Raw genomic sequence first — 22,725 nt, 5'->3', positions numbered from 1 at the left:
TCTCCCCTCCACCAGATGGCACAGCTGCTCCACTGTCTGAACCAGAACCACATTAGACCATCTACAGGACCTTGGCACATGCATTGAAGTCGGAAACCTCTCCCGCGTCCTTCATCCAAGTGCCAGAGTTGATCTAAAAGCGCTCAGTCAATTACACCAATGATGAATAGATTACAGCTGAGCATCAGTCTAGAGAGGCACAGTTTTCAATGTGAGCAAAATCTAAAACTTAATTTGTCACCGCCACATTGAGATAGATTGAGGCAGTAAAGACAAGCGCATTTAGGTGTGCGCACAATTGGTTTAATGCAAGGTCAAAGGTCAATTTACTTGGGAACGTATCACAATAATATGCCATCATGCTTATGGTTATGACAAAGTGGTGGAGAGGAAGTGAGAGGAAAGCTACTGTTCTCAATGGACTTTTCACACCAGTGGGACAATGCATTTGCGAGCAGTGGCTGTGTTTTATTACTTGGATTGAAGCCAGGCAAATGAATATAAATCATGACTTAAAACAAATGTCATTTCATTGAATGATAGGTCTATAACAGCAACAAAAGCTACCACTATCAAGGAGTCTTGCAAAGGCATTCTCAGTGTATCATAGCAACTTTCAAAAAAGGTCACTGAAAAAACTGTTTTCTACAAAATAAAAGTGTTTATTAAAATCACAGAAAATGGCATCAGATTTGTGTGAACAGTGGTCATCATTTAGATATTGTCCAGAAATATTTACAAATAATTCAAATGGTATAGAAACGATTAATTAAATTATGTTAGTAGGTGGATTCAAAAATAGAGACTCATAACGTAGTAAGCTTCAGTGTAGATTACACTGGCAGATTAGGTAGCATAATTTTGTAGGAACGAAAGGCATCTGGTAGAAAATCTATATTAAAATCACAGGAGATAGACAATTTACTGTATTAAAAAGGTTTTAGTTCACCATTTTGCATCCAAGTCACAATTTTCAAATCAAACCCAAGTTTAAATCAAACTACTCAAATGATTCCCCTTTTACCCAGTATTCCAGTTTGAACACCCTAGTTACCGTTAGGAGAAAAAGTGACCACAAATCAACCGGATGACTCAAGCCTATAATTTGATATCTTCCTTAATTATTTTTCCATTAAAGTCCAGTGACATCCAGAGTGCCCGGACAGCTGCAAAATGTCCAATAGCATTTTCATCTCTGCATAAAGTGAAAATATTGACTCTTGAAGTGCTCGATGGAGTGACTTGGGGAGAGAGAGTGAGGGGCTGAAGATGCACTGTGATTACCAGACTGAGCGGAGGCCTATTGATTTGGAGGTGGTCAGCAGAGATGATTGGACTGTATTGACCCACTTGGTTACTACCGGAGAGAGAAATTGGCTACAAATTACGGCGTAGCTTAAAATAATTCACAGGGAACAAAAGCTCCGATATTTTCTGTAATGTTCTTTGGAAACGCATTTTATTATAAAGGCTACACAAATAGTCATCTCTGTTTCGAGTCTGTCAATCAAAAGATCCATTCTGTGAGGTTAGTTTAAAGGTCCTGTATTACACAAAATTGACTCCTGAAATGAAAACTCCAGGTATGTTTTTGAAGAAGCAACAACATCTCACATGTTTGCATAACCCTTTAATATTAGTCTGTCTACATTTCCAAAGTTCAAAATGCTCTGTTCTACCTTGTGATGTCAAGAAGCGGTAATTTTCCAAGTTAACAGCTACATTTTAAGATACCTTTTACCTTTTGTTCAGTAAAAGACTGTCAATGCTAGGACTAAAATTATCCAAATTATTGTAGTGAAGATGTATGGAGTTTAAAAACACGGTGGAGCACTTCCTGTATTGCCACATGACATCACAAGGTGGAACAGAGCGTTTTCTGTTTGAGAGAACTCAGCCTAAATAAGCAGTGTATGTGTGTTAAACATGTAAATTAAACAAAACACAATCCCTGGTATGTTTTTGATGAGGAAACAGTATTGTAACGGTATAATATGGGCCTTTTAAATAATTATTATGGCTGGGTCACTTCAAGGGCTAGTGTGGACAGAGCAGCACTGAGTCGCCGCCCCCTCGTCTTCCTTCGGGACTCCTTGATGGATTCTGGGGAGATGCGGGGAAGCCATGCCAGTCCTCCACTACTGCTGTGATCTGCATTGGTCTGGTTCCTCAGGCTGCGTCGAACAGAGCGCTGCCCTCTGGTGGGGACCGGCTTGAACACGTCCTCGAAGTTGAAGTCGTCCTGCCAGGGAGGGAGGCTTAGTGCTGATGCTGCGGTCTCCTCCTCTTCATGCTCATCAGACCTTGACCGGGTAGTTTCTCGCTGGCTTAGTGCTCGGTCTTCCCGTCCTCTCTCAACTTCATGGTTCATTTTGTCGTCTGGTTCATTTTCCTGACGTGGCTCAACTTCTCCTAATGCATGTTTGAATTCTTCACCTGCAGAAAAGCTTGTGGCTGCTTCCAAAATGGTGGGAGATTCTGACTCCTCATTCATAGCTGTAGGAGCGTCTAACAAGTTTGTAGCACTAATTTCAGTTCCTGGGTCTGCAGTACTTTTAACTACAGTTTCAGTTTCTTTTGCTTCATCCATCTCCTGTTGTTTCACAAAGTTCTCCTCGCTCCTGTCATGCACCCTCGCTTCTGCTTGGTCATCATTAACACTAACCTTTCTTCCCTTCAGTGCTCTCCCTACGCCCTTTGACCCTGACCGCCTCCTGGTCCATTGCGCGGCATTCTTTTTGTCGGCCACAGGAAGCGAGAGCGAGACTTGGGGAGTTGTAGAAGTGTTTAGGGCTGTCGTGTCACCTGTCTGTGGCACCGCGGCTGACGCTGGGTCACCGCTGACTGATTTTCCATTACAGCTGAGGTCGGGGTGAGGCTCCTGGCTTGAGGCTATTCAGAAAAGGAGACAAACATGGTCAGGGCAAACGGAGGGCCGATAGACCAGAAAAATATTTTCACAGCCAAGATGAAAAAGGCAGTCACTATATGCTAAAAGAGGTTAAAGTTTCAGTCTAATACAATGCTAATATAGTGACCTGATCAGCCTTTAAAAGGAGTATCATGTATTTTTTCTGGTGGAGGGCCAGCTACCTGCTTGTCCATTTACACTTTAATGACAGATGGAACATTCTTGTTAAACTTATCTCCATGGGGACAAGTCATTGACACCAGACCAAATTCTAGGTCAGATCTGTGGAGCGGGGACCCTGCTCACAATAAGAAGGCATTTTTAGTAGCAATAAGATGAATAAACTAAGCCATACTGTGCAACAATCCAGAAAAATAATAACTCTCAATGGAGACAAGCAGGTAACCAAAAGCTACATTGTGCCCCTTTATTTTTTTTTTCATTATGCAAACAAAACTACCACCAAAATGATTAATTTACAGAGAAATGTTCTACAGTGATATTTATTTTTAGCAAACACATGGACAAACATAGATTTGAGTCAAAAATCGTCCATTTGTTGCTGCTTTATACTGCAAGTTGATTGACAAAGATGGATTATCCAATTAAGAACACTTCAGAGTACCTGCTTTCCCACTGGAATTCTTACTTCACAGAAACTCTACAGCAAATGAAACTTTTACCCATGTTGGCTCCAGGATCCTCTGCACTGAAGGACAGCCCTAAAGACAGGCGCTCCGTGATGGGGCTGAGGGAGGGGTTTTTGGAAGCATACTCTCGAGAGCCGTACAGACTGCGGTCCACTTTCTTGTTCCATCGGCGTGTTGCTGTGCTCGCCTGTCAAAACAAAAACAACATGAGACAACGCTGCTCAATTAGACTGAAGGTTGAATCAAGGATTTCTGAATTTTAGATTTTAGATAGATTTTCCCACAATACAGGCAAGTAAAGTATATATTATATGTTGAGTAATAGCGTGACAAAATTTTGCATTATGATTGTCAAATTTTAGAGTAATTATCGTGACATAGTGACAACATACTGTAGTAACTTAAGGGGATGTAATGATGTGACCCAACTGAGACAGTAAGAAAAGTTTGTATATAGACCCAAAGCTCCAGGGCTGCTATCACAAGTATAATGTACAGACACACTTGTCTTACGTTTGTGCAAATGCAGGAAGGTTGTGCAGTGTGGCTTCAGAATTATTGATTTATCTTTTGATGGGAGAGAAAACGCATTTATTGAAGCCTTAAAAAAGACTGATAGCCGGCACCACTCCTGATGAAAAACCTACTGGAAGCGATGAACCTTTTCTAGCTGCACTCAGACACATCCACTAAGATAAAAATAACACCAACATTTTTTAATGAAAGACAGTGGTGTGGTAACAGGAGATCAGGGGAGGAGAGCAGAGTGAACAAGTTTTCTAAAATTCAGCATTTGATAATAATTACAATTTAAGTAAGTAATCTATCATAACCAAACTCTCATACTAAGAGTGGCTTTGAGAAGGGATCTAGAGTGACCGTGACAATCCAATTATCAGAGGTAAATAGCACATTAACTCTGTTTAGTGAATGTGCTACAAGTGGAGTTGTATCAAATTTTAATCAATTTGAAATCCAGCAGTGCTAAATTGTCAATAATCATCAATGACGTTTTTTTTTAAAATGGGAGATTTAAAACACTGATTAAAAAGTTTGTCATGTTTATTATTTGATATGAATCGAAACACATGTAAAATACTTTCATACTTTCATTTAATCAAAAACAGTGTGTGTAAATGGCCCTGATTACAAATCTGTCTCGGGTATTTTCACAAGAAGTTTAAAAGGAAAAAAAAGAATATTGTGTTTCTTTTGCCATAAGCTCTCCTGTAAAAACAGAAATGCTTCTATACTTTCAGACTTTCATTAAATCCAAAACTTTGACATCAGTCTGTAGCACTGTAGGTATAAAAGTCCTTATACAGAACCGTAACATGGAGTTGCCTTAATACAATCTTCCACATTTATCAGCCAATATGAGTGTGGCTATAACTCTATCAGACTCTTGGCAGGGCAAACGGAGATGTATTCGGAGCAGCCGTTGGCCCTGTGAGCACCTACCAGTAAGTAGCAGTAGCAGTCTACCGCAGCTCCATATGAAGTGGTGCAAAAAGAAATGAAAACGCGGGATCAGCGGCTCACCTTCATCTTCCCAGAGGCCGTCTTGGCAGCGGAGCGTGACGACCTCTTCACTGGTTCACTCTCCTCTGGCAGCTGCGCCAACACAAAGAATAAGGAGTCTATATTAGAACCAAAATACTCTCTGCTTCTCCGTTTCACACAAAGTGCAAATCATCGAGGTGATAAAGCTCAGATCTGAACGAATTAAACAGCACATTAGACGGAACATGTTTTAACCCGGGACTTATTAAAAAAGACATTCTGGTTCTGGTGAAATAGAAGCAAGCAAGAGCCAAGATGAGAGTAATTTGTGGAGATGGCAAACCTTTCTCTTACGACCACCGGAGTGAGCAGCAGCCTCTGTCATGTCATGTGTCGCCTGGAAAAAGGAGAGATTTAATGGCTTTTGTTGCAGAAATGAATACGGTGTTTTGGCTCTGATAATGAGAGTTTTCCGTTGTACGCAGCGTGGAAATGTCGAAACAGATAACAGTGCATGGTAAAAACAGAATAGACATGTGGAGGATTTCTCAAAGGGGAAATAATCAGACCTTTCCCCCTCTTCTTCTACTGCTGCTGTTGTTGCTGCTGGTGGTGCCATAGGCCGGAGCTACACTGTCTGTTTGAGGCTCCTCCTCCTCCTGTAAGGGCTCATGAGGCAGGCTGTCCATCGGAGAGACGCTTTCGACTGCTTTAGTTTCACATTCTGTCAAAAAAAAAAAAAAAGTTAGAAATTCAGCAAGTATGATGCACTCACATAGAGGCTGTACATAAATATATAGTACAATATTGTGGGAAAAGTTTCACAGATATGGAAAAGAGTTAAATCCAGTTGATGTAATACGGTTCTGAGTTCGGACGACATACTTATGGAATAGTTTCCTTTCTATAGTTTTGTTATCACTTTAAGATAAGTACGTTGTTGAAAAAATGTTAAGATTTATTACTGCCAAAATAATGTCATGGCAGAGATCTGTAATTTGGCTGCTTCTGGATTTATGTTTTCCAATAAAATACATACATTTTCAAAAACTACAAATTTGGCACAGTATTCCTTCATACATATTTAGATGCACCACTAATAATAATTTAGCTCAAATGAGTTTATTCTTATGGACTATTACAGAAGTCCCACTGGGAAGACTACAGTAGAATAGCTAGATATCATTGAATAAAGGTTTACCTGTTTCACTATGAGACAGAGAATCCTCATTAAAAGCAGTGTCAAATTTCAGTGGTTGGGCATCTAAACACTCTGTAAAAGGTAATAACTATTAGAACACAAAGTACTGTAGGTAACCTGTATACTGTAAAGAAAAACATCAGCAACAGATTTAACTTCCAAACCTTCAGCAATGGTGGCTTCATTTTCAATCTCATCCATGGGGAAAGGAATCTGCAAAAAAGATAAATGTCAAACTAAATGCATATTAATCATTTCATGTTGTATACAGTTATTTCCAAAGTCAGAAGCACCTTTCCGCTCATCTCCTCCCTGTCCTCCTCTGAAGTGGCTCTTCTGCGGCTGCGGGGCAGGGACAGAGTAGGAGAGGCGGACAGAGTAGGAGAGGCGAACACAGAAGGGCTGCCGAGCTCGGGCTGGGACTGTGTGGAGGGAGAGTCGACTTTTTGAGGAGTCTTGAGCAGAGAGCGCAGCTTCAGGGCACCCCCAGGTGTCGGCACACGAGCAGGAGTGCCCCCCTTTTGCAGAGGGGTGCTGGGGGGAAGGGTCTTATCGAACAGCTCCGGTGGCAGCGCCTCTCCAAAACGCACCTGCTTCTTTTTCCTTAATGTGGGGCTGCTGAGGGAGTCTGCTGCACAGGGACCAAGACTATTACTTAAGGATAACACAAAAACTGTTATACTAAGTATTATAATTATCTACATACTTTGGCATAATCATTTAATTAGATTTACAATGAGATATAGCTGAAAAGATCATCTCCTGAAACACAACTGTGCTATGAATGACTTAAGCTTAAACCCGTGTTGGTGTGCATGTGCCACAAATAGTAATATGGACTGTATAAATGCTTTCTTTGGAACATTCCTGGATGAATGAGGGATAAAATCATAGCATTATTGTCCGCAGAGTTAGTTCAGAGTTACCTGAGGGCTTCATCTCCAGCAGAGAGGAGATGGAGGGGCTGGGGAAGTGGGAGACAGGCAGCACTGCAGACACTGCTGAGGGGTCATCAGGTCTGGGCTGGTGAATTCTCTCGAGTTCAAAAACAACCTCCTATTGAGAGAACACAGAGACCCCTGTGCTACTGAATGTTGTGGAGACAAAAGCTCAGATTTATTCTACATGGATATAAGGATATAAACTTAAAGGCAGCCCAAGCTACAGTAATACTTTTCATCTCTCCAGCTCTCATTGTAACTTGTAATAGTCCTGGCAGAGCATTCATATTGGTAAGTATTTTTAATGCAAGAAGCGCTTCCTGGTGCAACCGTAGAAATCAACACTTGAATATGACAACTGTACAAACTTCAAGACATTTTATAAAACCTTCTATTTCAAGTTGTATTAGTTTAACAGTTTTATATTCCCGACTGGAGACTTTTGCTTTAATTCATTTGTGAGTTTTCAAACTCACAAGAATCCATGTTGTACAGCTCCTGACTGATCAGCCCAATCTGTCTGGTCAGGTTTACAAACATATTTAAATCACTGCCTTTTCTGTAATGACTTACAACAGTAAAACAGAAAGTCTCTGACCTGTTGGTTCTCCACGGGGGGCCAGAGCTGTGTGTGTGGAGACACTGGCTGCTCTCCTTCAGTGAACAGAGGTGAAATGATCAGCACTTGAGCAGATTCCGCCTCTGATTTACCGAACTGGAGTGGTTTGTGTTTCACAGATGTGTCTTCTTCCTGAGAACACAGATTTAAAATGGCTTAAGTTCTTGTATCCAGACGATTGAAAAGAGTGATACATATTCAATAGTGATAGTTAGTGTCCTAGCTATGAAAGAATGAAACACGAAAAAGTGAAAATCATTTACTGCAAAAGTAAATTAGGTATTCTTTAGGTATGGCTTTTTCTGAGCGATGAGCAGCTATATAGTTTGCACTAGTGAAGTAGATTCAGTGCCAGTACCTCCAGCTGTTTGAGGCTCAAGTGCAGGGGAGGGTGGCTGTCCTCTGTAATCTCATCCTCACAGCCTTGATAGAGGCCCAGGCGCCTCTTCTTGTTGGGTGGGAGTGCCATGTAGGGAGGGTGGTTTTCTTTACCAGCTTCAAGGTTTTTGTCATCTGAAAGAAATTAATAATATAGCAGGAAAATCCATAACGCATTTGTATTACTTGAATCTGATGGTGCAAAAATGTCAAAGTCCTGCATGAGCTTCCAATGCTTTTCAAAATCTTTAGTGTTTGTGTTTGAAAAGTAACTGAAAATGACATTTTGAGAAGACTAACTGCCACATCCAAACCTACTTACATGTCACATAGGTTTCAGCTTCCTGTTGAATGCATATTTTGAATGGGAAAAAGTCCTCAATATGTTGCATTTTATTTTAAATTCTTAATTGCAATGACATCAATCATTTTGAAATCCATGGATATTTATATTTAGTAAAATTACAAGCTACTTCAAAAGTTGAAAATTGCTGGTACAGAAAGCAGGTTTCGATACAAGTAAAGAAAACAATCACTGGTTGACTACTAGTCTATCACTACTACTAGTGATTTTTTTTTTTTTTTTGATACATGACTGTTAAAATAAAAGTAAGACTAGCAGAGCTTCTATGTCTTCAGTTGAGCTGCAAGAGAAACAATAAACACATTTTCTAACTATGAAAATGCAATAGTTTAAAGTACTTGTAAGTTATTAATTTGCATAACTAGATGATTTTATTAGCATTATTTAGCAACAAGCATACGCTGGGAACTCTGCATCTAAACATAGTGAGTGATTCTTTGTCATGATCCAGTTGTGTTTTTCCTTGCCTAAGCCTGGGGCACCAGTAGCCTCAGAGTTCATAAAGCAGTCGCTCTGACTTGGCCCCCTTTGAGTAATGGCCATATTAATCCAGTGGCAGTGTGCGGCGCTCTCACCACACAGATCATCTCTTGTGGTGATGCATCCCCCTGTGCTGCTGTCCTTGCTCTCCTCCACTCCCATCAGGCTCTGGAAGCACGCCATCTTCTGCCTCAGCGTGGAGGCTACCCGTGGCAGGAATGGGCTCTGTCTGACAAGCTGGAAAAGTTAAAAGTTACACAAAAATAAATAAATAAATAAATAAATAAAAGGCACAAATCTTCTCAGTGACGCTGCTTGACAGGCAGCAGACTTTTCAAACTTCAGAAGTGCTATCATCCAAAGGCAGCAATTTTATCACATACTCCACAAAATGCTAGATTTCGGGCATGTAGAGCTAAATTGCACAGGAGTGCTGTTCCTTGAGTCTATTGTGATTTCAAATATACAACAACAAAATGAGCAGTAGCTACTTCCAAGTAATTTAGACTGAAACTGCACCCCTCGCCGATAGTATAATATAAAATGTTTAGTTACTATGGTAATAAGGGAGCTGTGAACAAAGAGGATTGCTGTTTAGTAAACAGAGGAGAGATGATTTTGAAGGTGCTCTTACTGCCTGTGGCTCATTGGAACAAAAGATGCACAAAATACAGACAATTATATTCTGGGTTGCTTGAGGTTTTATCAAGAGAAAATTAAAACTTTTTTATGTCATTTAATGTGCATTTGCAACAGAGGGATCATCATATGATGTGCACTTATGACTACTCTTTGAGATTAAAAATTTTAAATTAAAAGTATAAAAAAAGACCATTATACCTTCCATAACTACAATTAAAAGAGATTTCTAATGTGATAATGCTTCATATTAAACGTAACACCTACTCAGATATAATGACCTTGGCCTAACACAATCGACAATAATGCCCTTTTGATACTTTAATGCGTTACTATAAAAGCAATGGAAAATACATGGAAATCAAGGCAAATCTGGAACAAAATGGTTGCATCTCAATTCGGGTTGAGGCTTTTATTTCTGCCTTGACTTTTAGAGAGACGTCTTATTAATTAAAAGCTGTAAAATCTGTGAGGATAATTGGGTTTTGACAGATCCCGTTGTAACATTTCCCGTTCTCACAAATGTCGACAAAAATCTCAATTCTATTCAGTCCATGTTTTGTGTGCCTGTCCACAAATATTATGGTATCACTTTTCATCTCAGCGTGAAGTGATAAATAGTGCAGAATTACTGTGTGTTTTGAATATACATAAGCAGCAAGTCTATAAATGCAGCTAAGTCTGTACGTGGTCATTGGCAGTCGTAACGGGGAAGAGGAAAGCCCAATGTGCCATATGGTAAACATTTAAATATTGATAGCAGAGAATGAACTAGGAGCAAACTTGTGAGCTGCCTGATCCATGTAGGTTTTAAATTAGGTGATGAAAAACAGAAAATATGGCTTATAATAGGAATATTAATTTATAGCAACTTAAACACTCCTTGTTTACATTTATGCAGAAACCCAGCATCGCTTGAACTAGCTCACCCCACTTTCAGAGGGGGGAAGTACTGTTATATTTACTTGAGTAATGGCACTTTTCAGAGTATTTTTCTAGCAAGATACATTTACTTATACTTGAGTAATATCTTTATTGAAGCAACCGTACTCTTACTTGAGTAAGTTAAGTCATTTACTCTTCCTACTGTGAGTACGTCTACAGGTGACAAAAGCTTTATGCTAACATTATGAAATGATTTAAACATTTGTGTTTCTTGCACCGTTCCTTCAGATGTGATTTCATTTTTCCACATGCTCATCTCCATCCTTTCAAATTACCAGATTTTTATCAATTATCAGATGTGACATCCTGACATTTATGGTTTCAATTACTCTTACTTGAGAAGTGGTTTTCCAAAATACCTCTTGGACTGCTATTTTGTACTTTTACTTGAGTAATATTATTCTGAAGTAATGTTACTCTTACTTAAGTACAACTTTTGACTACTTTATTCACCTCTGCCCACTTCCTGCAAATTTTACATGTACATAATGACTAACAATCACCTCTGGAGTGGGTTGAGCCGGTGGCGTCTTCATTCTTTGCTGTGCTATGAATCGAATGAGAGAATTGGTTTCAGGTGAGCCGCGAACACCGATATTAGACCTTCGTCTTGCTTTTAATTGAGCTAGACGTGACTTTTCTGTAACAACAAAGAATGAACAAACAAGTTATAAGACATGTCAAATTTAAATTCCCTTCAGAGCTTCATGAGTTACAGCAATACCTTTGCGGTTTGGAGAGGGTAGTGATGTTGGAATAAAGCTTTGTACAGAAATACCAAAGTCAGCTGCAGTGGTCTCGGCAAAGCTTATGGGAGTAGAAATATCTGTTAAAACAGCTGAGCAGCCCTGCTGTTCCTCCTCAGGGGCAGTGGAGTTCATCTCGATTGTTGACATCTGTAAAACAAATCATGGCCATTTTTAACTGGAGAGAATTGGCAAAGCTACTGCTGCCTTACTACTACACCTCATCTTACAAATTATGAATGCACACAGTATATTAAGCCTTGTAAATACTTTCAGGGGTAAAAGAGGACATAATTTTTGTTAATTTAGCAGGTTGGAGCATTTTTTCTTGCAACCTGGTGTCGTTTCACAAGCTAACATTTCCTGACAGAAACAGGGCGACCACATCGGTTGCATGTGTATATGTTACAGTCTGGCAGACATTTATTGATATATTTGAATCTATTACAGCTCAGTAATGGTAACAAACAAGAACTAACTAATAATAATGTAAAACACAGGCTCGTGTTATTAGCACATTAATGAATGGCTAACGTTATAAGGCAAAGCTTCAGTAGCATTCATCGAGACCATGTAGAAATACTTACTTTGCAAAGTTACCTTGACGACACCCGGGCAATTTGACTACTTGTTGATTAAAAACTTATATAAATATATTGCAAACATGCCATAAAACCAACTGTAAAAAAAAAGAGTCAACAACAGCATACAGAAGGTTCAAAATCCCCACTACACGAGAGCCCAGCTGCGCAACTGATATCACTCCGCGACTGCATTGTCAACAAACTCTTAATTACAGCATTTGAAGATATAAAATGCATGACCATGGCTCTACTCATGTGGTAAAAAGATTACAAAATTACTATGACCTAAAACCTAAATATAAGTAAATTAAAAGTTGTGCTGTTGGGTGCTATTTCCCGTAGACCGGACCTAGTTTAATATGAATTGTCCAATAGAGAAGCAGGATACAAATCACGTGCTTGCGTCAAGCGCGCGCACAACAGTAACTAGGAACTAAACTTATTATTATTATTATTATTATTATTATTATTATTATTATTATTATTATTATTATTATTATTGTAAAGGAAAACTTATAACGTAGATTGTATGTATACTGTACTGTTTATGTGTTATGTTATTTTGTTGACTGGAAATTGATACAGTTAAGTGCAGTTAAGTGCAACTTTTCTGGAGTTCTCTTGGTTGTATTTGACCTAATGCCCTAAAAATAAGCAACCGACCTTTCTTAAACAAGAAAGGCTGTATTTGCTAAGGGAATATAACAGGCCCAATTCTCATGATGAATTTTCATTGGTAGGTAACCATACTTTAGACATATTAAAACAATTTAGCTGCATTTGTATACCTTTTTGTAGATCTAAAAATAGTAGGCTTATCCTGACATGTTAACATACTTTATTATAATCCTGTTTCATTATTTAATTAATTTTTTCCAAAATAATTTCTAGCATCCTACCCACACAGCAATTAGGTCTACCTAGCACCCCAGTATTACCTTTCAATACTGTGAGATTTGACTGTGCAATAAGTCATGTTACATCTATTCTCCTACAAAAACCTGGAGTCAGTTGTTGGCGAGTGAGTGTGCAGTGAAGCTGAGTACACTGGCATCAGATGTAACTTTGAGAAGGCTGTGTGTGCAGTGAGGCTGTCTCTGCATCAGGCACAGGGCTCCCTCTTCAAGGCAGCACTCAAAGTAACTACACAAGTTTGACTGTTGTGCAGCCGAGAAGAAGCACAGAGAAGATGCAGGGCCCTAGACACACACAACTGATCCCTCCTGTGTCTGTGGGAATACCTGTCAAAAATGAGATGTTTCTGAAAGTATCACAAGTTACATACACAAGAATACTGTATGTGTCTGAGTCATATTCAGTTAATACGATTCTATGATTGTTCATTTTAATTTGTCATGTAGGCTCTGTTGCCATGAAGAATGAATAATGGTAACATGAATTTAGTTGTAATTGTAATTAAAATTTTTCCAAGACTGAGTTCAAACATTTCTCATTTATGTCTGGAGTTCCCAAACCTTTGGCTTTGAACATTGCTTGGGATTGGGAAAGGCACATAAATTGTTGCTTGTAAACCTTTATAACCATGAAAACCATAGTCACAGAAGTGGAGTGTATTCAGGCCAACATGGGTTTCAAGCAAATGATATGATTATTTCCTGATTTGAAGAAATGTTTCAACACTATTTTGATTGAAACTGTATAATTGTAATAACAGAAAACCATTACCATATCTTGAAACCCATGAATACCTTTGGCCATTATCTCTATGTGCGGCATTATAACTGCACAAACATGTTCACTCAAGCATGTTAAGACACATTAATCTTCATAAGTGTGTATGGGAAAAAATATAATCATGTCGATGACTTGAAAAGGACATTGAACACGCAGGAGTATATCTCTATTTTTATTTGTGTATATATACACATATAAAAAATAAGGACATATGTACAATGGTAATAAATATCAACATGTTTGTACAAGTGAAATAAGTTACTTTAAAACAAAATATCAATAACAAGCAAAACTCAGGCAACATAAAACAAGGATAAAATAATACTACTCATGAATTAAGAAAATGAAAAGCTAAGTTACAGTGTGAGCAAATAGTTTGTAAGATGCAAAGGAATGAAGTGTTTTACATCACAAATGCATTTCTTCAAGCATGTCACCTGTTGTCTTTTTAATTTTTTGCAACATATTTTTAAATGAAAGGAATCTTCTATCTCTAAAAAGAACAGTACCAGTGTAAATAAAAGTTGTGGCTAAAACTACCTTGAGGAGAGAGAAAAGAGGAGAGGGCACATTCTATAGAGCTGCTTTACACCTCGGAGCTAATAGCCTGGTTTGGTGGGACTCCTAATCTAAAATGTTATGGTTTTGGAGAAAAAAATTTGCATCTTTGTATAAATAAATCATTTAGTAAAAGTAAACAGGAAGCATTAGTCAGACAGTCTCATTAACATTTTCTATGAGACCAATTTTAGCAAAAAAAAAAAAAGAAAAAAAAAAGAGAAACTGCTTACATCAATCAGACACATCATCTTGACCACTGACTGACATATTATCTATTCACAAAACAGAAATAAATTAAGAAACAAGCTAAGATTTTGTATTGTAAATAAGAGTGCAGTTTGGCAACTTGTGATAGCGAGATAACAGGGTTTGGGCACATTCAAAACAGTGGTAACTTTTTTATTCTCAGTATTTGGGAAGTGGTCAAGTGGTCACAAAGTTTTGCCTGATTAATGGTACAAAAGGACGGACTTAAGACTCAAATATTAATCTTGAATCAAACTAAATATCTTAAGTTGTATAACAATATGAAAAGCAACTGCAGTCTACTTTGGCTTATCCAAAAGGTGAAGAGGCACAGAAAAAGTAAACAAGTTGAAATGCTGCTGTGAAATCCTGTACAACTTTTGAATCAAAATTTCAATAGTTTTTTGTCATTGAAGAGAGCCTTACATTTCACCATTTTAGCGCTTGTAAAAGTCCAAAAATGATGGGTCAAAATGATGCACAATGTCTACAAAGGTGATCATATCAAAGATGAACTTGCAGAGGATCATGCAACACTAGGTGGCGCCGCCGTTGGCCAAATGCCTCTTCATTCAACCTTCATTATCCTCACTTTCTACATCCCGGTGGTGCTCTGTACACATGGGGAGGGAATTGTGTCCTCTCCATTTCTTCCGCTGGTCCCAAAAAGCCAAACCCCTGATTGACAGAAAACAACAGAGGACAAAAAAAGACAGGAAAGTTAGCACAAAAAACAGTTCAACATAATGAGACAGCATGCAGACAGTGTTCAAAAGTTTTCAAAGTTAAACTAAGTCAAAATGTAGGTTACTTTGTAGGACATTTGTTACATGACTTAGGCAGGTGTTGCAGCTCAAAAAGTTGGCAAAAATAAAGTTATAATTAGAAATACAATAGAGGCACATGTTGGCATAGTCTATATTAACTTATAAGAGGATCTGTGTATCATGACTTTATGACTTAATTCATTTTTCTTTCCATAAATTTCTATCTTAAGTCAAAGAAACAAATCTAAATAAACAAAAGTCTGAAAAAGGAATAGGCAGAAGCTTATGGCGCCTACCCCTTTTATACTAAACATAAAGAGCTGCTGCATTCACAATGTTCACAGTAAAGAAAAGAAAACATAATTCAATATTCAATATCACTTATTATACTAATACTTAGTATTAGTATAAGTGATATATATATATATATATATATATATATATATATATATACTTATACTAATTATAATTATAAACTTTTTTGAAACAGTTCAAAGTTCTACAATCTTTGATATCTTCATCTAACCTATTCCACACATTTACTGCAACAGCTGAAATACAGTGCTGTTTTACATTTGTTCTATTCCTTGTTTTTTTTTACAGACCTCATGCCCTTGAAGATTAAAGCACTATCTCGATTTTTAAACAGATCTTGAATATGAAATGGTAATTGTTAAGTCTTAATTTTATACATAAATTGTGTGGTTTTATAATCTACCAGGTCCTTGAATTTCATTGTATTTTTTTGGACAAAAACTTTTGTGTGAGCCTTGTAAGGGGTTTTATTCACAATTTGCACAGCTCATGAGATCATCAAATGCCCCCAAAATAGTTAGTAAGTTTAAATGGAATGCATTTTAACTAGATATGCAGGTTTTATGTCAGATGCCCTCCAGGTGGCAATCCTGTCACAGCTTGATGTCACAACATTAGGACCTTTAGTAAATTACTTCAATATACAACTATAACTGGCACTTTCAATAAAATAATACTGAAATGTCTATTATTACGACGACTGCAATTATTCCACAAACAAGTATTGGCCTCTGATTGTGAACACATACTTTATCTGGATGTGGTGAATTTATGGTCTATCAATTTGAACGTCTTTTTGTATACATAACCTGTCTCTGTTTTCATCAATACAAATGTGTCAAGGCCACAACCAACATTTAAACTCTGCTGAATATGTACTATACAAAAAGATAGCTATCTACAAGACAAAATTGTATTTGGTACAAAGACCTTTCGTTTTATTCAACAACGATCTCCCTTTTTCTGTAACCACAGTGCAATTTAGTCTGGCTGGTGGCCGGCGCAGACAATAGAATGGCTTTTATTCCCGAAGTTGTTTTTATTCTTTTATTTTTTTGTCATTTCTTCAAAACACCAGATGAAAGTACTTGCCTCTGCGTTTGGTTGTGATGGAAATTACATTTTTCTTGGCTCAAGTTTTTGGAAAGAAAAACCAATATGAATGTCAAATGAATTTTCCTATCCAAATTTTGCCAACAGTTATTAATTTGAAGTTTAAATCAAAAGCAATATTATGGTAGAAGGGAATTGTTATGTTGTTTTTTTTTGTTTTTTTGTTTTCTGTTTTTTTTTTTTTTTTGTTTTGTTTTTTTTTTAATCAAATTCAAAACCTTCACTTTCAAACAAGAACCATTTGTTTTTGAGGAAATCCATGAATATTAGCAAATGTCCATGAATATGGAATAGGCATAACTCATTAACACATTCATTAGAGAAGTTTTGTTAAAAAATTGTTTTTAGAGATCAACCGATATGTGTGTTTTCATGGTGATTGTTTAGAATTCAGAGCAGCTGGGATTATTTTTTGGGCTAATATGTAATGCAGATTTTGATCATTTTCCCTAAATTATGTAATTTAACTCAAACTCAAACTCATCTATAGTCCTTTTTACCACAAACCTTTGAAGTGTAGTCATCTTTTGTGCACTAGTGTACTAGTTCTAGTGCTCAAATTTGGCTTTATGTGTATTCTTTAGGCAGCAGTCCGCCAAAACAAGATATCGGCCTCTGCTGAAGATTTAAGGCCAATGCGCTAAAAAGTGAAAATACTGACCAACCGATTTATCAGCCAATCGCTATATCTGGTCTATCTCCAATAATTTCTTCTACAACGCATTATGTCTGTGTGTTTTGCGTAACAGGTAACATGACAATATTGAAATCTCAAAAGTTACTTGCACTTTATGTCCACTAGATGTCAGTATATACAACTCCAAACACAATTTTAGTGAAGTTGTAGATTTACAATATCATAAATTCAGAAGATAAAGATTAGAACACTAGAGATGAACAGAAACTCTTTCATTCATTTCACGTCAGCGATTCTAATATTATGTTTCATTTACATTCAGAGCCTTGAAAAACAAAATTAAGTATATACCTTCACTTCTGTTTTCTCTGTCTCCTTCTGAAGCCATCAGTCCATCATTCCATTATTACAGCAGGGATCAATCTAGCCAATTTTCCGTACTTTTACAGTGCTCATCCTCTGTATTTGTCCACAGTATCCAGGTCTGCCTATGGGCCTCGGTCCAAGCAATATAATCCAGAATAGTTATCATTCATAGGGCCACGTTTGTGTGTGAACATCCTAGTCTCCATCTTGGCAGTGCATGTTCCCATCTTCACTTACAAATGTACAAGTCTTAAAAGCACTTATTGAGACATCCACAGCAGTCGGAACTACATTCTCCATACCCACAATGTTTCATGTAATTTGGATTTAAGTTAGCAGTTTAATGACCTGCTGAATGCAAAAAAAATATCATTTCAAACAAGAACGTCCAAAAGGGCTCAGCTAAAAGCGCGTATCCATGATGCACTCGATCAAACCACTGGAGTTTGGAGTGCATTTGTATCGGACAACAAGGTGCAAGTAAAAGTCGCTCTGTGGGCCCGAGTTCATTGTCATTCACAGAGGAGAGCCATCAGTCTGTAATAATGAGGGTTTGAACACTGGTGTAGTCCGTGAGACATAGAAAAATAACAACCAGAAATGTCTTAATTCAAAGCGGCCATCGCAACAAAGGAAAAAGTTGAAGAGACGGCGAGCTTTCTCTGGGGTACGTACAACATCGTGAGAACAAATTACAAATTGAGCAGAAAGTCTTGAGAGATTGTCCTTCATTCACTGGTCTCTTGTGTCTTTTACGTCTATTCACTTCATTTTCCATTCAATTTCCTCTCTCTTTGTCTCCCTTTGCCTCCTCTCTGTCCTGCACGGAGCTACAGGGACATGATTGTCGTCTTGCTTCGAGTTTAATTAGTCCTTTTTATTCCGCTCTCACTCTTGACTCGCAAATTCAAAACAGGAAAAATGCGCTTCCAGTTTTAAGTGCAGTAAGCCGTAAAAGTCCCCAACCAACACAAGGACAGCCAATCAGCTGCATATTTCTGCTGTTTGTCTTCAGCATGAAAAGTTTCTGTTGGTCCAAAAGTCATGTGCCCTTCAAAAACAAGTGACGCCTTCATTTGATTTCCATGCTTGAGGTGTTCTCCTCTCGTTCAGTTTAAATACAAATGTACACAGTGGAAGCAGCAGTCTGCATGGTTCCCAGTAACACAATAATTCTAGTGCATGTTTGCAAACACAATGTATGAGTCTATAGGAAACATGCTGTGTGCTATAGGAGTCCAACAGGCATTGGCAGAGTGAAAGTGAGCATGACTGAGGAGAGAGAGAGCAGGCGTCCTCAGAGCAGAGGGAGGTAGTTTGGTTGTTTTTCTTTCTACACAAACACTGAAGCCGGAGGAGGACAGGCCTACACGGACGACTCCTCTGGGTTAGCGTCTGGCAGCACACTCCTCTGCTGCAGTGTGCGCCTCAGCTCCTCTTTAAAGGGGCTCGAGTAGTCATTCCCGGTCATACCCCCTAGGCCCGCCAGCCCGCCACCCCCAGCGCCAGGCCCGCTAGCCCGCTCCTCCCCCGCCGTGCTCAGGTTCAGCCGGATGTAGCCGTTGCTGCCGGAGCCCCTGATGTTGGTGAGGCTGAGCCGGCTGGGGGAGTGGATGGGCTGCCCGGGGATGGCACTGGGGGGCGCTGTGCTGCTCACACTGCTGGGCCCAAGGGCATGACCGGGGACGATCTTCAAAGAGCCATCAGAGTAGTAGTAGTTAGCGCCTGTCTCCCAAAAGCGGTCCTCGTCACTGGGCATCTTACTGGGCACAAAAGTGGGCGGTTCTTTGGGGAGAGTGATAGGATATACCAGAGTGCTCTCTAAAGGTTTCATGTCTGCTCCTTTTCCTAGTGCTAGCTTTAGCCTCCTGCGCAGGTACAGAGCCGCTACTAACAGAAGCAAACAGGCTGCTCCCAGGGTGATGACCAAGACCCAGAAGAGCCCCATGCTGCTGTCGGGAGCACGTGCCTCCATGAACACAGGGGCACTGGCCACTACTGCCACCTGGTACCTCTCCGTCTGAAACTTCACTCCTTGCTCCTCGGAGTAGCACACGTATCGTCCCGCCTGAGCCTGTCCTGCGTCAGGGATCACCAGGGCCTTTAGGGTGCGGTCGAAGCGCGTCCCAGCGACCTCCGGAGAGCCCAGCAACAGCTCACGGTCATTGAAGAGCCAACAGGGCTGAGCCAGATTAGACACCAGCTGACAGGGCAGGACCATGTCTGAGCCCACCACCACAGTCACGTTTCGGAGACGAGAGTGCTCTGAAAACAGGAAGACATATGGTGAGTCAATGATCTGATATAAGAGGATATTACACTTCTATGGGGTATTAATTGCTAACATATAACATATTTAGATCACCATGTTAACTTTTATTGTTTTGAAATGGCAATATTTCCAGAAAACAATGTATTAACATGTTTCCTTTGTCCCTCCCCTTCAGAGCGCTATCACAACACAATCGGTGTGCATTTTGTTAATAAAACTACTGCACATCCCATTACGTTTGTGAAGTTGCAGTGAATTGTTTTCCATCATGTTTTTGTATATTTATGGAAAATTGCGGTGTGGGAGCATGGGTTAGGCTTGTCGTCTGAGCTTTGAAAAGGATCGTGCATGGATGACATATAAAACCTCTTCAGGCATGTTTTTGATGATTATAATATGGTAGAAAGCTGAAAAAAATCAATATAGCATTAAAACCACCTCTTTAAAATGCAATCCGAAAGCTCGATACTGTCAGATATCTTTCCCACTTCCCACACTCATTCATAAATACACTCTCTCCCTTTATGTCCCCTACAAATTAACTCCGCCCCATATCCCCCGTTGCAGCAGAACTACCAGCTACCTCATCCTCTCCATCTCCTCTCCATAGTTATAGTTATATCTTTCCAAAAAATCAATCTATCTCCCCCTTTGTTGCATCTCTGACATATCTAACAGGGTCTAACTGTCAAGATCTAAAGTTTGTCAATTCAATAAACTCTCCATCTTTCTTTATCAATTTGTTTTTGTCTGTCCAAGTCTCTCCGGGTTGAATTCTGATTTGTACTTTGCGGCAGCCAGCTTTCTCCCCACTTAATTCAATTTATTCAGCTCAATCTAAATGTATTCACTCAACACTCTTTTTGCCTTTGCAGTGAAGTGGTTTTTGCAATTCTCACAGGGAGCCAGAGCACTGATGTGGCTGCCTAATACTCACCAGGACTGGGGATAGACACGGGCTTATCGAACTTGGCTTTCCCTCGGCTAAACCTCTCCAGCATGAGGTCCTGGGACAGCGAAGAGGTGGATCTAAAGGAGGAACACAAAGGATTTCAGAAATGCAGTTTCTAAACTTTACCACTAGTGTATTCAGGGTAGCACAACAGCATCTTTGGTTGGACAAGTGGATGATAACAGTGCTTCAGACTGTTTCTGTTTTGACAGCAAATCTGGCAAATACTAAGGAATAGGCTTGATACCAATTTCGATACTGCAGTGATGAATGCCATTTGAGTGGCATTTTCAAGACTAAATAATAGTATTTTCTTTATGTTACCATGTGGTTTTATAGTAGTTCTCATAAGGTTAAAGATAATTCTAAAACTGTTCACAAAAGATCAAATTTTGTCCTGTTTATGTGTTATCGTTTTGGGTTTTTTTGGTATTGATACTTGCTTAAATCAGTATCTAATTCCAGTGCTAGTTTTAGTATTGATTATTGTCTGATTTCCAATACTTTTGACAACCCTATTCTAAACAGCTAAACATATATAAGCTTATATCAACACAGTAGTGATACAGTACAGTGACTTTAGTAAGAAAACAAAAGCAAGTCCAACAAAGTTATGATATATTCTATTTTGGAGTTTGGCTGCGAGCATTTCTTATTGTTACTTTTTGGCATCTACAGTTGCTGGCTGTCATGAAAACATATACTTTTGTTTTGGAATGGAAAATAAACAAAATCGTGATGTAACATGGTAGCACTGTGGATTTCCAAAGTTCCTTCAGGATTGCAAACTGGGCTGTTTCAATTAGATATGATAATTTGAACATAAGTCATATTGTAGCATCATTATCAATACGTTCCACCCCATAAAATTACTATCAGTGAACATTATAGCATATGCTCTGGAGCTCACCCTCTGTGGAGGTCGATGCGGACACAGGCGCGTCCCTCACTGTCCCATGCGCAGTAGGGGTCCCGGGCCAGCAGGCAGTCGGGTTGAGACTGATAACGACTGCAGTTAGCCAATGGCAGCTGGAGCACCTCTGAACGCGATCCGATGTACAAATACTTCTACAATCAGGAAAAAAAGCAAATATTGAAACTTTGCAGTGAAATCATGCTGGGGGTGTTCTGCGTGTGTTTCAGTGGCAGGATGCTTAGCAGTTACAATGGTGACACATTGTATACATTAGCAAACACTGACAAAAAAGTTTTGTAAATGGTCTGAAAACTCAAGAAAAAATACCAAAAAATAGGAGTGTGAGATCAATACAGGGTGCAGGGCCTTTTTAGGTGTTTGATTTTCAACAAAAAGGTGAGAATGACAAACTGAGGTTAATACTAGCTATGCTGTGATTGTAATGCTATTTGAGAGGGACTTGTTTAACAGCACAAATCAGTTCACTTATAGTTCTAACTCTATGGATCAAACCGGGATGACTGAGGGATTTCACAGAAATCTTTGCCATGAAGTATCCAAAAGGTAAATGCACAAATGTTGAGCCTGATCATTTCTATTAGTGAATAGACCAACAACTCACAAAATGCATTTTATTAATATTCATTTAAGATGCCCGCAATCTGTATTAAATATTATTGGCCTATAAAATGCTATAATGTCATCTGAAACCCAGCAATTAGTGGTTTTTCGATTGCAGAATGTGATGGTCATACCACCAGTGAGGAGGAGGAGTTTGATTGCCATATTGATTACATGGTTTTCTCATGATAAATATCAAGAACACAACAAAAATCTCTGTTTTAATAATATAAATTGTATCTGCCCCCATCTGTTTTAAACATTATTGGCCTATAGCGTGTTATAATGACTGCACTTGTTTAT

General features: G+C 38.9%; 2 protein-coding genes across 3 annotated transcripts in view; both read right to left on the bottom strand.

Moving 5' to 3' along the window:
* Positions 1-391: 391 nt before the first annotated feature.
* On the bottom strand, positions 392-12,311 carry cdca2 (cell division cycle associated 2). 2 transcript variants are annotated; one of them, XM_055224154.1, is made up of 15 exons: positions 11,965-12,311; positions 11,356-11,527; positions 11,135-11,271; positions 9,143-9,284; positions 8,184-8,338; positions 7,805-7,957; positions 7,192-7,321; positions 6,559-6,893; positions 6,430-6,478; positions 6,266-6,337; positions 5,634-5,788; positions 5,408-5,461; positions 5,104-5,175; positions 3,595-3,748; positions 392-2,892 (listed from the first exon to the last, which is right to left on the bottom strand). In XM_055224154.1, the coding sequence occupies exons 2-15, from the start codon at positions 11,525-11,527 to the stop codon at positions 2,015-2,017; spliced, it is 2,658 nt and encodes an 885-aa protein (XP_055080129.1). In that variant the 5' UTR covers positions 11,965-12,311; the 3' UTR covers positions 392-2,014. The 2 variants fall into 2 exon arrangements, with proteins under 2 accessions (XP_055080129.1, XP_055080128.1); XM_055224153.1 differs by having other exon boundaries at positions 646-2,892; positions 6,559-6,896; positions 11,965-12,274.
* A 1,570-nt stretch (positions 12,312-13,881) lies between these two features.
* sema4c (sema domain, immunoglobulin domain (Ig), transmembrane domain (TM) and short cytoplasmic domain, (semaphorin) 4C) overlaps positions 13,882-22,725 on the bottom strand; it is a 156,941-nt gene continuing 148,097 nt past the window's right edge. The window contains exons 14-17 of the mRNA XM_033972330.2: positions 21,796-21,953; positions 20,871-20,962; positions 17,647-19,926; positions 13,882-15,141 (exon numbers count right to left, since the gene is read on the bottom strand). Of these exons, the coding sequence (XP_033828221.1) occupies positions 19,028-19,926; positions 20,871-20,962; positions 21,796-21,953 (1,149 nt within the window). The 3' untranslated portion in view covers positions 13,882-15,141; positions 17,647-19,027. The remainder of the gene's footprint in view (positions 15,142-17,646; positions 19,927-20,870; positions 20,963-21,795; positions 21,954-22,725) is intronic.

This window comes from Periophthalmus magnuspinnatus, chromosome 9 (genome assembly GCF_009829125.3).
Source record: "Periophthalmus magnuspinnatus isolate fPerMag1 chromosome 9, fPerMag1.2.pri, whole genome shotgun sequence".
Taxonomy (NCBI): Eukaryota; Metazoa; Chordata; class Actinopteri; order Gobiiformes; family Gobiidae; genus Periophthalmus; species Periophthalmus magnuspinnatus.
Note: the sequence above shows the minus strand (reverse complement) of the source record. Positions and strands in the feature narration are given on the sequence as shown.

Excerpts from the sequence above, each read along its gene's own strand:
- cdca2 (XM_055224153.1), bottom strand. The coding sequence starts at position 11,527 with ATGTCAACAATCGAGATGAACTCCACTGCCCCTGAGGAGGAACAGCAG. Across the intron at positions 8,339-9,142 it reads CACAAGAGATGATCTGTGTG|ATGACAAAAACCTTGAAGCT; the intron begins GTGAGAGCGCCG and ends AATTTCTTTCAG. Across the intron at positions 7,958-8,183 it reads TGAGCCTCAAACAGCTGGAG|GAAGAAGACACATCTGTGAA; the intron begins GTACTGGCACTG and ends CTGTGTTCTCAG.